Here is a 15270-nt window from a genome sequence, read left to right as displayed (position 1 = left end):
GATCAAGAAGAGTTTGAGGTACAACAACTTCAAGGAGTAACAAGGGACAATAAGAATACCAAGATGAAGTCAACAACAAGAAGGGAATGGAGGAGGACAAGGAGAAAAAGAATGAATAGAAGAATAAGAAAAAGGAAAGGTGAGAGAAGAAGAAGAAGAAGAAGGAGAAGAAGAAAAAGAAGAAGAAGAGAAGAAGAAGAAGAGAAGAAGAAGAAGAAGAAGAAGAGAAGAAGAAGAAGAAGAGAAGAAGAGAAGAAGGAGAAGAAGAAGAAGAACTCAATGAGAATAGAATAGAAGTGAGTAGTGAATGAAAGTCAGCAGCCAGACAGACGTTTGTGCGGAAAATTCAATGCGTGGGAGTTTCGAGCCTCGGCTAAGAAAAGCCACAGGCATTCATCCATCTAGCGAGCCAATAGTAGCCTACACATCTGAAAACCCCCTTTAAATCTCCCCTTAACCACCCCTCCGGCCAATTCCACCTCCGAAAGGGTAAACCTCACCCTTCCACAATCTCAACAAAGTGCCCCTCACTTTATACTGTCAGTAATCCTTAGCAATATCACCAACACTTCTCATCTGAACAATTCTGCCAGTTTGAAATTCATCTCACTATATAGCTTTTAGTAACCTACTAGTGTATAACTCACATAGTATTGTCAGTATCGTCTACAAATAACCCCAATATTTCCAATCTGAACAATTCTGACAGATTCAAGTTGATCTCACTATATAGCTCACAGTAACCCACTAGTATGTGACTCACATAATATTGTCAGTATTGTCTATAAATATAACCCCAATATTTCCAATCTGAACAATTCTGACAGATTCAAGTTGATCTCACTATATAGCTCATAATATCCCACTGATGTGTAACTCACATAATATTGTCAGTACTGTTAACAAATAACCCCAATATTTCCAATCTGAACAATTCTGACAGATTCAAGTGGATTCCACTATATAGCTCACAGTAACCCACTAGTGTGAGACTCACTATATTCTGTCAGTGTGGAGATTGCAAATACCTCTGAAGCTTCCCATTCTCCCAATGCTGAAAGTTTAAAGTGAGTCTCTCAGAGGGAGAGAGCATTCATTCATGCCACATCAAATCCAAAACGTAACCACACCGCTTGCTACTGCATGCTTGATTAATACCTGCTGTCATATTCCAACGCACCTGGCACTACTTGTTATGTTCTATCCAGACTTGGTTGGATTCAGTTGCCAGTTCTTGATTTGATCACTGAACTATTTGGAGGTATGTTGTGGTGGACTAGAGTTCTGAAGATTGAATGTTATGAAGGAGTTGGCGTTGATGAAAGATCTAAATTTGATACCTCATGAATGATTGATAATGGGTTCACTTCTACACTCATTTTATGGTCAATTTTAATTTATCAATCAACTCCAATTCCCAAATTTGATCTTAACTCAACTCTGGAACTCTTCAACTGATTTGTCATCTGACGCAGGCGATATTCCAGGACTCTTTATCAGGAGTCCTGAACTATCGCAGTCCTCAACTGTCGCCTGGCGCAGATGATTTGGTTTGTGATTCGTTACACACAGTGGTTCTGTAAATAATAAACTTGTTCATTAGTTTTTGATATACATGTATTTTACATTTTCTTGTATTAAGCTTATTGAGAATAGAACTTCATTCATTCCTTCAATCTCTACCAGAAGCCCTCAACTGTCGCAGTTCTCAACTGTTGGAGCTGTGCAAGAATAAAAGAGTCCTGAACTGTCGTCTGGTGCACGCGACATTCCAGAACTCTTCCAGGAGTCCTTGACTGTCGCAGTTCTCAACTGTCGGGGTTGTGCTAAAATTAAGAGTAGTCCTCAACTGTTGCCTGGCGCAGTTGATTTGGTTAGTGATTCGTTACTATGCAGTTGTGTATATTATAAACTTGTTTATTTGTTTTTGATATGCATGTATTTTACTTTTTTTGTATGAAGCTTATTGAGAATAAAACTTCATTCATTCCTTCAATCTCTACCAGGAGCCCTTAACTGTCGCAGTTTTCAACTGTCAGAGCTGTGCAGAAATTGAAGAGTCCTCAACTATCTCCTGGAGCAGGCGACAGTCCTGGACTCTTTACCAGGAGTCCTGGACTGTTGCAGTTCTCAACTGACGGGGCTATGCAAAAAATAAAGAGTCCTGAACTGTCGTCTGGTGCACGCGACATTCCAGGACTCTTCACCAGGAGTCCTGGACTGTCGCAGTCCTCAACTGTCGAGTCCATCACTGTCGCTTCTGAGTCCTCAACTGTCGGTGTCCTCGTTTGACATCGACCCGTCTAATCTCTAGTGTATAGAAGTTTCTAGCTTTTGGTAGTCAATAGTGAGTAGTTCATCCTGCCACTAAATTCGTCTCAACAGAATCAACTTATCAACCCCTGAACCACTACACTCTGAAACAAGACTTTTCAAACCTCAAATGATAATTACGTCTTTCAGACGTTTACTGGAGTAATTTGTACTCTACAAAGCCAACAACAACCGGGTACAACAACAGCTGCTGCACGCTATCATACAAATGATTGTCGAAAAGTTTCTGCTGCTTTTGCATTCCGCAAACAACTTTCTTGAACAACAACGATTACACTACTTGCAAATTAATCTTCTCACACGAGACTAACTTACTACTGGTCGTGATAGACCAAACTGCGAGATTCATTAGAATCTGTCAGCAAGTGGTTGAATGGGAGGTATTGGTGTTATGCAATAAGGAGTGCTGCCAGTTGAAGAAGAAGAAGATGATGAAGAAATAGGAGAAAAAGAAGAGAGGAGGAGAAGAAGACAGGAGAAGAAGAAGTGAGGAGAAGAAGAAGACAGGAGAAAAAGAAGTGAGGAGAAGAAGAAGACAGGGGAAAAAGAAGTGAGGAGAACAAGAAGACAGGAGACGAAGAAGAGAGGTGAAGAAGAAGACATGAGTAGAAGAAGAGAGGAAAAAAGAAAACAGGAGGAGAAGAAGACAGGAGAGAAGAAGAAGGAAAAAAAAGACAGGTGAAGAAAAAGACAAGAGAAAAATAAGTGAGAACAAGAAGACAGGAGACGAAGAAGAAGAAAAAGAGAAGACAGGATAGTAAGGAGGCAGGAAAAGAAGAAGAAGAATAAGAAGAAGGAGACAGGAGGTGAAGAAGAACAAGAACAAGAACAAGAAGAAGGAGAAAAAGGAGAAGAAGGAAAACAAAAGAAGAAGAAAAAGAAGAAGTAGACGAAGAAGACGAAGAAGAAGAAGGAAAAAAGGGGAAGGTGGAGAGAAAGATGAAGAGGAAGTGGAAGAGGCAGTGGCAGAGGAAGAGGGAGTGGAAGAGGGTGAGGAAGAGGAGGAAGAAGTGGAAGAGGGTGAGGCAGAGGCAGAGGAAGAGAAAGAGGAAGAGGGAGAGGTATTAGATTAGATTTCTCTATTCATGTATGTTATAGTAAGAGGGAGAGGGAGTGGAAGAGGGAGAGGCAGTGGCAAAGGAAGAGGAAGAGGAAGAGGAAGACGAAGTGGAAGAGGGAGAGGCAGTGGCAGAGGAAGAGGAAGAGGAAGAGGGAGAGTTTTCAGATTAGATTAGATTTCTTTATTTATGTATGTTATAGTAAGAGGGAGAGGGAGTGTGAGAGGAAGAGGGTGAGGAAGAAGAAGAGGAAGAGGAAGACGAAGTGGAAGAGGAAGACGAAGTGGAGGTGGAAGAGTAAGAGGAAGAGGCAGAGGCAGAGAAAGAGGAAGAGGAAGAGGTTTCAGATTAGATTAGATTTATTTATTTATGTATGTTATAGTAAGAGGGAGAGGGTGATGGTGAGGAAGAGGGTGAGGAAGAGGAAGACGGAGTGCAAGAGGGAGAGGCAGAGGCATAGGGAGAGAAAGAGGAAGAAAGAGATCAAGTGCAAGAGGAAGAGGAAGATGACGAGGGATTGATTTATTGATTGATTGAGTACTTTATTCATGTAGATTACAATTTATACTGGCTTATACACTTATATACAATAGCTTACAATACAGCAAAATTATAGTGATGAATTTACATAATATAGACTAAGAAATAATTATTGAACTGTATATGATATGAGAGAAAGCATTTGTAATATAATAACTATAGATAATAATTATATTGTTATGCATCTACATAAATTGGCGGAGCTTTGGACATATCAATGTCCATTCTTCGGAAAGAATATTAAAATTTCCTCCCCACTAACTCTCTACCAAAATAGGGAGAGGCTGAGGTAGAGGAAGAGAAAGAGGAAGAGGGAGAGTTTTTAAATTAGATTAGATTTCTTTATTCATGTATGTTATAGTAAGAGGGAGAGGGGGTGTGAGAGGAAGAGGGAGAGGAAGAGGAAGGCAAAGTGGAAGAGGGAGAGGTTTTAGATTAGATTATATTTCTTTATTCATGTATGTTATAGTAAGAGGGGGAGCGAGTGTGAGAGGAAGAGGGTGAGGAAGAGGAATAGGAAGACGAAGTGGAAGAGGGAGAGGCGGAGGCAGAGGAAGAGAAAGAGGAAGAGGGAGACGAAGTGGAAGAGGGAGTGGCAGATGCATAGGAAGAGGAAAATGACGAGGGAGTGATAGAGGAAGATGAAGACGGAGTGCAAGAGGATGAGGCAGAGGCATAGGATGAGGAAGAGGAAAGGAAAAACGAAGTGAAAGAGGAAGAAGAAGAAGAAAAAGATTTGTGAGAACAACACCAAAACCTCCCATTCAACGAATGCTGACAGTTTGAAGTGAAAGTTGAAAATTACTGTCAGCATGCCTAATTACATAACATCACTGCTTTTTATTCAACTAATGCTGACAATATCAAGTGAATCCCATCTCACAGTATAGCGTGATATCTTCATGTTATTCACAGTTCGTCTCTAAGTGCCCCAAAGCATATACTACTACACTCTGTTCAAAATACTGGCAAACAACTACTGAAAACTTTACTTGCATTCTGTTGAGTCTGTGTTCTCATGTCAGGTATGCAGGTTAGTCCCATCTTGAAGTCAGCTCTGCTTTCAAACTTCATGCAATCTTGCATTCTTTACAAAGTTTGAGCTTTGTTATCTTTAGTGGTGGAGGGGGTATTGAGGTGTATTATCTTATCTATTATCTATTATCTTATCCTTGATAAGATTTAGATGTTGTATCAAGGTCTATGAATACAGTTCATGACACGATACCCTTATGCATTGCAAAATCGCCATTTTGTGGGTTATTCTAGTTCACCAATTTTCAAATTTATCAGCTGTTATCATTATAGATTAAACTACATGTGTGAGTTTTTCAAATGATTTTGCTTGGCTTTGAATTATTGTGAAATAGATTCTTCCGACATAATAAATGATATTTAGATTCCAACTAGGAACTGAATTGTTGATTTTCAGATTCAATTTATTGATCGGGGACTTTCAACTGTTTTTAAGGTTAGCCTCTTCTCTTGTCTCAATGCCTTATGAATCGTAACATGTTGCAAGAATAAGAACAATTTTTAATAATAAATAAATAAATTGTGGAATCATTTATTATTGAAATTTAATTATTAAAAAATCGAAAACCTGTATTTACATATTATCCAAAACAGAATATTGTTTTTTTAATGCATAATGCATGATTTTGTTGAGAGCAAATTGTATCAGATTGGATTTTGAAATGTGCCGCCATAAAAGCCCCACAAAACGGTTGCTCCATAAGAGACACGGGTGTCTTGACCTGGTTTCTATAGACCTTGGTTGTATCATAGAGAAACAATAGCATAAGTAGATATCCCATGGCATAGGGCGTTTATGTCGCAACTTTTACTGTTATCTCAAGCCGATAGCCCACGTAGTTCTTTCCCGTGAAGCTTTATGACGCTGGTAGTCTCTCATATTCTGCCGTTCATACACTTTTACCTGGTCAAAACAGTAAAAATCAACAATAATCGACAGTAATCGGCTTGGGATAACAGTAAAAGTTGCGACATAAACGCCCTATACCATGGGATATCTACTTACGCTATTGTTTCTGTATGGTTGTATCTTCCAGAGATTTATTGATATAATATCCAAGTTATACAGTCTCTCATATGTTGAGTGCCAGACTCTTGGAATCTATGCCAGTAATATTATGACCATGTTTTTCAAGTTATTGATTGATGCTGTGTTGGTATTGGTCGCCCGATTGTTATTCTTGATCTTCTCTTCATTTCGACCCATAAATCTATTTCCCAGCTTTTGACATTTTACATTAATTACATCATATGAGATACTCTGTATAGTATTATGTCAATGCTATTATTAATGTGGGAACAATCCATATAAGTATTCAAATAAATATAATAGACAACAGATGGAAATTACCTAGGTATTGCATTCATTGAAATGCTGATGAATAAATATTATTATTAAACGAAAATCCAAATAAAATGCTGTAATCCCCCCTAAAACTTCTGCTACTGCAATTATTATTGACAACAGGGTAAAAAGCCATATGGAAATTCGATGAGCGCTACTATTCAAAAATTATTTGTTAGCCCGGGTAATAATATATGATAGAGAAATATGAATACAAGGATGGGACTAGAACAACAAGTATATCATTGTTTGATAAATTACTAAGCTAAATCATTGAAGTGTAGTTTAGTTGAGTTAAGTTCATTTCAGTTCATTCAGTTCAGCCCCATTCACTTGAGAATTCATCCATCATTCATTGATTGTTTTTTGGGCTACTTACTAGCCTTCATTGATCCTAATGTTTTTGTTCTTGTCACAATTATTACTAAGCTTATATATTATTCTTATGATCATTGAGATTATTGTGCTGCATTTTCTTACGTTACGTTAATTTAAACATATGAGTTAAATACATTCACTATATCCAGTAATTAATATTCTTCTCTTCTTCTTTTCAGAATTTGAAGAATCAAATCATGACAACGAATCTATGGGTGGAACAGGTAAGCTTCAGCCGAAATCATTGCTACATTTTTTTAATCTTAGCCTAATTGAATTCAGATAAAAGCACCTTTTATCTCGGGTTAAAATCTAGATTGTATCAATCAAGTGCCATAACTACTACAATAACTGCATGATCTACATTAAGTTCTGAGATCTTGAGGTGCATTTTCGTTTATGCGTAAATTTCCGCTGTCAACGACGGCAAGCATTGTTGACATTCATATTGTCCAAATTTCAAGTGTGCTGAAACAGCTGATCATAAAACTTTTCATTATTTGTGCTCATTATTCAAGAATAAAAACATTTCTAACAATATCAACATATTGCCATTTGAAAGTATAAACTTATGATCCCCCATTGAAACATACGTAATTGAACATAATCGTTTAGGGTCCTCCCAATGTGAGATCCTCACCCTGTCATGGTCGACGACGACATTTGCGCACAAACGAAAACCCAGTTAAGGCAGTATGCTGGAACTTCGAATAGTGAAAATTTCAACTGCAGAAGATTGAAATGCATATGATAATTTTTTTACTTTCCTTGCCCTATTACCATAGGTAAGGAAAGTATTGCTTTCCGAAAAAAATTAAGGTACCCCAATTTCTAAATTTCTATACGTTTCATGGTCCCCTGAGTCCGAAAAAGTAGTTTTTGGGTATTGGTCTGTATGTGGGTGTGTGTGTGTGTGTGTGTGTGTGTGTCTGTGTACACGATATCTCATCTCCCAACTAACGGAATGACTTGAAATTTGGAACTTAACATCCTCACAATATAAGGATCCGACACGAACAATTTCGATCAAATGCAATTACAGCTAAAATGGCGAAAATGTTGTCAAAGACAGGGTTTTTCACGATTTTCTCAAAAAGGCTCCAACGATTTTGATCACTTTTATACCTAAAATAGTCATTGATCAGCTCTATCAACTGCCACAAGTCTCATATCTGTAAAAATTCCAGGAGCTCCGCCCCATCTATACAAACTTTGATTTTAGATCTCCAATTATCAGGTCTCAGATATAATTTAAACAAAAAATTCCGAGTGGAAAATATTGAGCATGGTAGTCTCTTTAATTAATATTCAGTAACATTCTCACCTAAAATTGAAAATAAGCTCGAAATTAGAGAAAATGTTATTATTTCAATTGCAAATGTTGGCAACTGTTAAATAATTCTATTAAATAATTCACTATGAAGAGATAGCAGACTTCGTGTGTCTCCAGCTGGCTTGGATCTTTGAATATAGTCGACTTGAGATGCGCGTGAACACTAGCGTCAGGTGATAAATTTTCAAAACGGCAAGGAATTTTGTGTGAGTGCGTCACACCAGATTTTTGAGAATTGACATGTGCTTCTAGTTTAGGGAGTAGAAAAATCCTTAAATCATACAGCATTTATGATAGAAAATTATGATAGCTTAGAAAATACATAAGACGATTTTATTGGATGAGATCTTGTGATATTCCTTCATAATTCAAAGGATAAGACGTTGATATTCACTATATTTTGATTCTCTTCTTCTTAGGCCTACTATTAAATGTAAATAAATATATAAATCTGAGTACCCTTTTTTAAATTATATCGTCACGACATGTTTTGGCTACTAATGCCATTTTCAAGTGGTACTTGATTCATATTTCTATTTACCACTATATATTGATTGAAGAAAATCGGCAAAATTGGAAAGATCATGTTGAAAGGATGGAGAGCGACAGGATTTCCAGGGCAGTCATGTTGTATAACCCTGTTGTGAGGAGAAGTGTGGGCAGACCACGTAAAAGATGGATGTGATGGTGAGTTTGAAGTCGAAACAGGCAAATTGCCTAATCCTTGTAGGAAGACGACGACGATATTTGTTGAAAATCAATTCAAATCAAAGAATCATGTTTCATGGATAATATTTCAAACAAAACTCCATAAATTCAGCTCCTTTTCCACTTCAATTTTATTTCACAACTTTCATTCGTTGCACAGTACTCAAGTACAAAGATCCAAACAGCTATTTAGAAGTCGTGCATAGAATTCCATCGCAAATGAGCACAGGGAGGTCCATTTATGATCAGCATACAGAGCGTCTCATCGGAAAGAATTCTGTCTGCCCCGAGAGTGTGAATATTTAAAGCCACGCCATCCAAACCAAATGATATTCTAGTTTGCCACAATGGAACCGACACAGTGGTGAGAGTCACTTTGAACTGTCAGCGTTGGCTGGATGTAAAGCATTGGAGCTATTTGAAAGAAATACTGACAGAAATAAATCTAGATATTGAATGAAAAAGACTAAGAAATTGTCAAAAAAAAACCACTGATTTATTGATAATTAGAAAGACCGGTTTCGGTTATTACACCATGTTTATCAGAGATTGACAATGGTGTAATAACCGAAACCGGTCTTTCTAATTATCAATAAATCAGTGGTTTTTTGACAATTTCTCAGTCTTTTTCATTCAATATGAATAATTACCACAATTTCAACTTCTCAACTACACAAAAAGTGAAATCTATATATATAGTTCATTTGACCCACGATATAACTGTCAGCGTTGATTAAATGAAAAACATTAATGTTATTTCAAAGGAATGCTGCTGACAGAAGTAAATCTTTCTATAGTACACCTGAACAAAATCAACCAAATGTAGAGAGCATTCTTGGACTAACATTAGATTCTATTAAAAACATTCTCGAAAGAAATGTGAATGATATGATGCATGTTGGACCTTTAAATACGCGTACTTCTAGAACTTTTGAATATTTAAAAAATATTTTGGATAAAGTAAGCTTAATATTTGCTCGATGTGTGATCAGAAGGAGGTTGAGAATGTAGAACTATTCCATTGCATTGCCCGATGCCCCTGTTTAAGGGTATGGAGGAAGAAATAGTTTGGAGTTGTTGAATAATCAAGGGAGAATTTACCATGTACTTGAATGGCAAAGATTGGAAGAAATTAGCCTTTTATTGTAGAGAAGCCTGGAATTACAGACATGTTCTCACCAAAGAATTTGATTGGTAGAGCTATCATTGGTTATTTTGTCGAGGCACTTTTTTGGTTTCACTGAAAATCATTATATTTTCTGGTTTCATTGACTCTTTATAATATTTTTATTCAAGCCTTGAATGGTTTTGTATTGTTTTTGAGTTTTTTTGAATTTGGAAGTTTGATCTTTCTCATTGTTGCATTTACTTATGTTACTCACTAGATCATTACACTATATATTACATAGCTCACTATATTACTACTTGATTGATCATTATTTCTTATATTTCTTGTTTTTTGCTATGCACTTGATCATATTCATGGTGTTTTCTACAATTGCATGTTTTTCAGACCTTCCGGCTGGCAATTGTGTGATCAAGCCGTAAATCTGTGTTTAATTATTTGTGCTAAAGTTATTTATTCATTTATTTATTTGTGGACAGAATCACAAATCATATAAATATGATTAGGAAGGAACAACAGGTTTGGCCCAAATCTATTCCATTCCCAAATTTTGATAAATTAATAAATTGTCCAAAAAATAGGTTATGTTTCTACTGTAAAACAATCAAGTTCAATTCTCGTCCAAAAATATATATAAGCTAAAAATTTTGAATTTAGAGAAATTGAAACACCAAACTATATTTAAATATAACACTCAATTATCACTTCATATTGAATTAGTCAAGTAATTTTATAAAATTTTGAACGCAAAAATACACACAACTTCTCTCACTAAGCACAGCTAATGGAGAATAGGATCTTGAAAAAGTAAGATACTATCCCCGTTAGAAAGCAAATTAGAATAAACTCGGATTTTCTTTTCAATACTGGTATCGATAATTGATTAGAAACAATGGTTTATTAGTGACTCTAAATGATAGCCTAGATGAATAATGAAGATCTCTATCTTATCTCTATGATAGAACTGTAATCAATGTCTTACATTGATTAGTATGTAAATGTGTGAATCCAGTGTTGAAAATGGTTTTACTGAAGTTTCCAAAATGGATTATTATGATCGTCTGGATTTTGATGATAGTTTCAATGTCTTCTTATGGTTATTGAATAGTTAATGACATTGATGAATAATGAAGGGCCCAAGAAGCTAAAATGGACGATATTCTCCATAGATGGATAAAGTTACAACTATTATTAATATCGTTCATCTAACCTACCAAATTCCAGTTAACAGTTTGTTGAGATTATTCATCTATAATCATATATTTAAAATTATTTATTTATTCATAATCAATTATTTATCCATTTTTGAAATTATTTATTTATTCATAGGTTGGCACAAACAATAGAATGATCAGAAAAGGAAAAAAACAGGTTATTGCCCAAAACCTCTTCAATTTCCTAATTTAGTTTCAAATTCTCCAAATATTATACATAGGTTATGTCAATTTCAATTTCTACACCAAATCTTCAATATAAATATATTAATTATAATAAAATAATTTCAAATTTGTATAGATTGATAATAAAACTTTCGTGAAAACATGAAAAAACTTCAAGTTCACAAAATAAAGAATAAAAACACTTTAATTTTGAACTCGAATTAAATATGATGACAGAGAGCTGATTGAGCTGACTAAAGCTGCGTTCACACCAAAGCTATTAACAAAATGTTGATAACTTAATAGATTCTATTAGATTGAACATAACTTATCATACACATGATGAACATATGTGTTTGTCAAGTTCCGTTCAATCTAAAAGAATCTTTTTGTAATTAACATTTTGTTAATAACTTTGGTGTAAACGCTGCTTGAGAAGATAGCCAGAGATGTGCGGTGTTGTTTCTAACACGATTGGAAGGTCATATAACTCAAATTCTTAATTGGATTGTGGTATTAATAATCAACATAATCTTCTATTTGCTTCAATTTCGTTCACTCAATTATTCTCAATCCCGTGATATTTTTGAAATGTTCATTCATGAATCTGTTTGTAGATTCTTCTTAGTTTCTAATTTCATCTTTGTTACTATGATTGATAAGTCACTAATGACAATTATTACTTACTCCAGAACATACAAATGAACATCAATCTCCACAGCAACAAGCTCAATGAATCCAAAACCACATCATTATGAATACCAAATTCGAGCCCACCTTGTACTACATAGTAGCTTAGTGTATGAAGAAGTCACCTCACCCCTTCCGAGACTACATAGAGCACCCACGTAATATGTCTTGAACTCTTGCTATCAATTTCTTGTGCTCAGATTTGCGTGTGTGTGAGGCTGAGTTGAATAAGTGTATGTATCGTGAGTGCTTGTGTGAAGATGGATAGTATGTGTAGTTGTGTATCTGGTGGTGAAGTGTGTGCTGGTATGTGTCTTGTATATATGTGAGAGATATTATGAATAGATATAGTGTGAGCTATATGATGTGGTGTTCTGTGAATCTTGTACAAGATTTTGCTAATATACTGAAGACATGCTGCCTCATATCTGAGCTCGCCTAACTTATCATGTTGATATTCCAGTTAACGCTCATATACAGGCTTTGTTACTTAATTAATACATCAATTAAGAGATTTTACATGACCGTTTACTTACACACACACCCCCACTCACTCACTCGCTCTCTCTTCTTTGTAAACCCTTCCTCTTTCTCTAATCTCCTTTCCAGCAGCCCTTTCGGCTTTTCCCTTTAATCCCTGACGGTCAGGCCCTATTAGCCTAACCTTCTCTCTGTCTAGATGCCTAAACAGCACTGAAGCCCCTCTCTCTCACTCTAATACACGTTCAACAATTTGCTAACCTACCATACGATGATCTTACTTGTACATAAACTGTACGGGATTAAGCTAAGCGCTCCATTAAGCCTGGTTTCGTAGAATGGATCGAATATGGCTAGTTCGAAACCTGAACCAACGGTTTATTGATGATAAATAGACAGTGGACCGATAATTGGTCGTTAAGTGGGTTCCGAACTGAAATTGGTTGGTGATAGGATTCTTAATTCATTTTTTATACCTATCGAAATACTCTACACAAAGCATATTTTTCTTGATAATCGAAAATATCAATTGACAATCTACAAATCTTTGGTCGTAGATAAAGTCTCAATCTACAGTAAATGTGTATGCTCTGACGCATCGTGCACCAGAATTCCCTTTAACCTCAAGGTCACGCACAAGGTTACCTGACCAAACCTTATCTAATCTAATGTAACCTAACCTATCCAAGGTCAAAGGTCGAGGTCAAAGTCACACTAACCCAGAATGTCCACTAAGTACATTCATACTAACCTAACCTCACCCAGGTCAAGGTCACACAAAAGGTCAAGGAAATCCTAATCTATAAAAATTCAGGCAACAAATCTTTGGTCATAGGGTATATTCGTTGATGATTGGATTCTTAATAGAATTTCAATAGCTATTTAAATCTACCGATCCCAAGTTCTTATCAATATAGTACTTACTTACTGCCATGGCCATACATATCTAAGTAGATATTTAGCTGCACCAACAAAGCCCCTCCACCACTCTCGATTCTCCGCGTCCTCCTCGCTTGCTCCAATTCTCTCCATATCGGCCTTTACTTGACTCCACCATTTCCGTCGTGGTCTTCCTCTCGGTCGTCGTCCTTCTGGATTTCTTCTCATCACTTGATTGAGATTGCTGTCCTCTTTTCTTCTCAAAACATGCCCAGTCCATCTGATCCTTCTATACTTGAACTCGCATACTACATCTGGCTCCCTATAAAGGTCTCGAAGTTCTTTGTTGTGTCTCTTCCTCCACTCTCCTCCCTCATTTATGGGTCCATAGATTTTTCTAGGGACATTGCTTTCAAATACAATCAAATCCCTTTCTTCCCTTCTATTTAACATCCATGTCTCAGCACCATAGAGCAATATTGGACTGATAATGGTTCTACTACTATCAATATAGTGGTAGAGATAGTAGTAGTATTGATAGTAGATAGATAGTATGAATAGTAGTATAAATCATTGCTCAAGCTACAGAATTTAGTAAAATTGAACAACTGAATAAAATGCTAGATGTTGTCAAGCCAAAGATTTATCAAGAATCGAGATACCGGTTTCGGTTGTTACAACATTTTCAATCTCTGGTAAACTAGAACTAAAGTAAAGAGCAGCAGTATTTGAAACTAACGGCTGAGCACCGTTATTGGTGGAAGCCATGACCTATCAAGGTGAACGTCTGTCATTGGCCTAGATAAGCCCCTCTCCTATTGGCGGTTCAGACAAAACCAAGTGACGGATTCAAACAGTAAAGCTGCGTTTACACCAACGTTTTTATTTCGTCGTCTGTTGGTGATGGAAGTGAGTGAGCGAGTTCATGTGTGTGGGACTGTATCAAAATTATGACTCAGCTGTTGAACTTTTGTAATCATTCAATCAGGTACCAAGTGCCGGTTGCAGAAAAGCCGGGTTATTTCCAATCCTTATCAATTGCAGTAGATCCATCTTTTTGAAATGGTCTTCTCTGATTTGGTTCACGTGAAGTTAATCAGGATTAAAATTTAACCGGCTTTTGTGCAACTGGGTCTTTGTGAGGGAGATTTTTGCATTCTTCTAAAAATTAATCTCAATTGTGATTAGATAGAACATTTCTGTATGAATGTTATGAATCTTATTATAATTTCTTCTCTCGTAATAATTTTTTTATGATTTTGTACTCCAGAGCGAAGCTCGGTCCCCGATATTGGTCATTAGATGCAATAATTTTGGCAGAAATATGAAAATTTGCTGAAATTAATCTGATCTCTCGAAATTGACTGTAAATTATACCTTGTTAGCTAGCCTACTCTCGTTATTTCTAAGATCTCCAGAATATTCAGATGTCTGTCTTTGTTATTGAAATGCAGAAACTCAACATTCTCATTGGCTTTAAACTTGTGAACGTTTGTTATCAAAAATGTTCAGCAAAGCTAGAATCCTCAATGTTCGCTTTCTTGTTTAGGACTACTCATACGTACATAAAAATTGAGAATAAGAGTACTCTCTCAAAATTTATTTTCAGGTAAGAAAATGTTCACACTAAAAACGTTCGAAAATGTGTGTGAGAATAGAGTAGGCTACTTTGTGCCGGTTGCACAACAGCCGGTTAAATTCTGACCGTGATTAATTCCACGAGAACCAATCATAGAAGCCGTCTTTACAAAAACGCCTTCTCTGATTGGTTCTCGTGAAATTAGTCACAAATGAAATGGCTGTTGTGTAATCGGGCCTTTGATTTTCAATGTCTATATTAGAATCCTCTCATTATATGTTTTTACTCAACTTTTGAAACTTGAAACTTCATACCTGTCTGATCAATACAAGTAGTTTAGTATTAGAATCTCCACATTAAAGTTTTGTACATCCTACTCTTGTCTCATACATCAATTTGTCCTGTC

The 15270-nt window shown here is 36.2% G+C and overlaps 1 protein-coding gene across 1 annotated transcript in view; it reads left to right on the top strand.

The window, feature by feature from the left end:
• The window catches only part of LOC111048260 (acetylcholine receptor subunit alpha-like), a 492391-nt gene that overhangs the window by 291635 nt on the left and 185486 nt on the right, over positions 1-15270 (top strand). Inside the window, exon 4 of the mRNA XM_039434650.1 lies at positions 6870-6914. Within this exon, the coding sequence (XP_039290584.1) occupies positions 6870-6914 (45 nt within the window). The remainder of the gene's footprint in view (positions 1-6869; positions 6915-15270) is intronic.

Source organism: Nilaparvata lugens, chromosome 8 (genome assembly GCF_014356525.2).
Source record: "Nilaparvata lugens isolate BPH chromosome 8, ASM1435652v1, whole genome shotgun sequence".
Taxonomy (NCBI): domain Eukaryota; kingdom Metazoa; phylum Arthropoda; class Insecta; order Hemiptera; family Delphacidae; genus Nilaparvata; species Nilaparvata lugens.
Note: the sequence above shows the minus strand (reverse complement) of the source record. Positions and strands in the feature narration are given on the sequence as shown.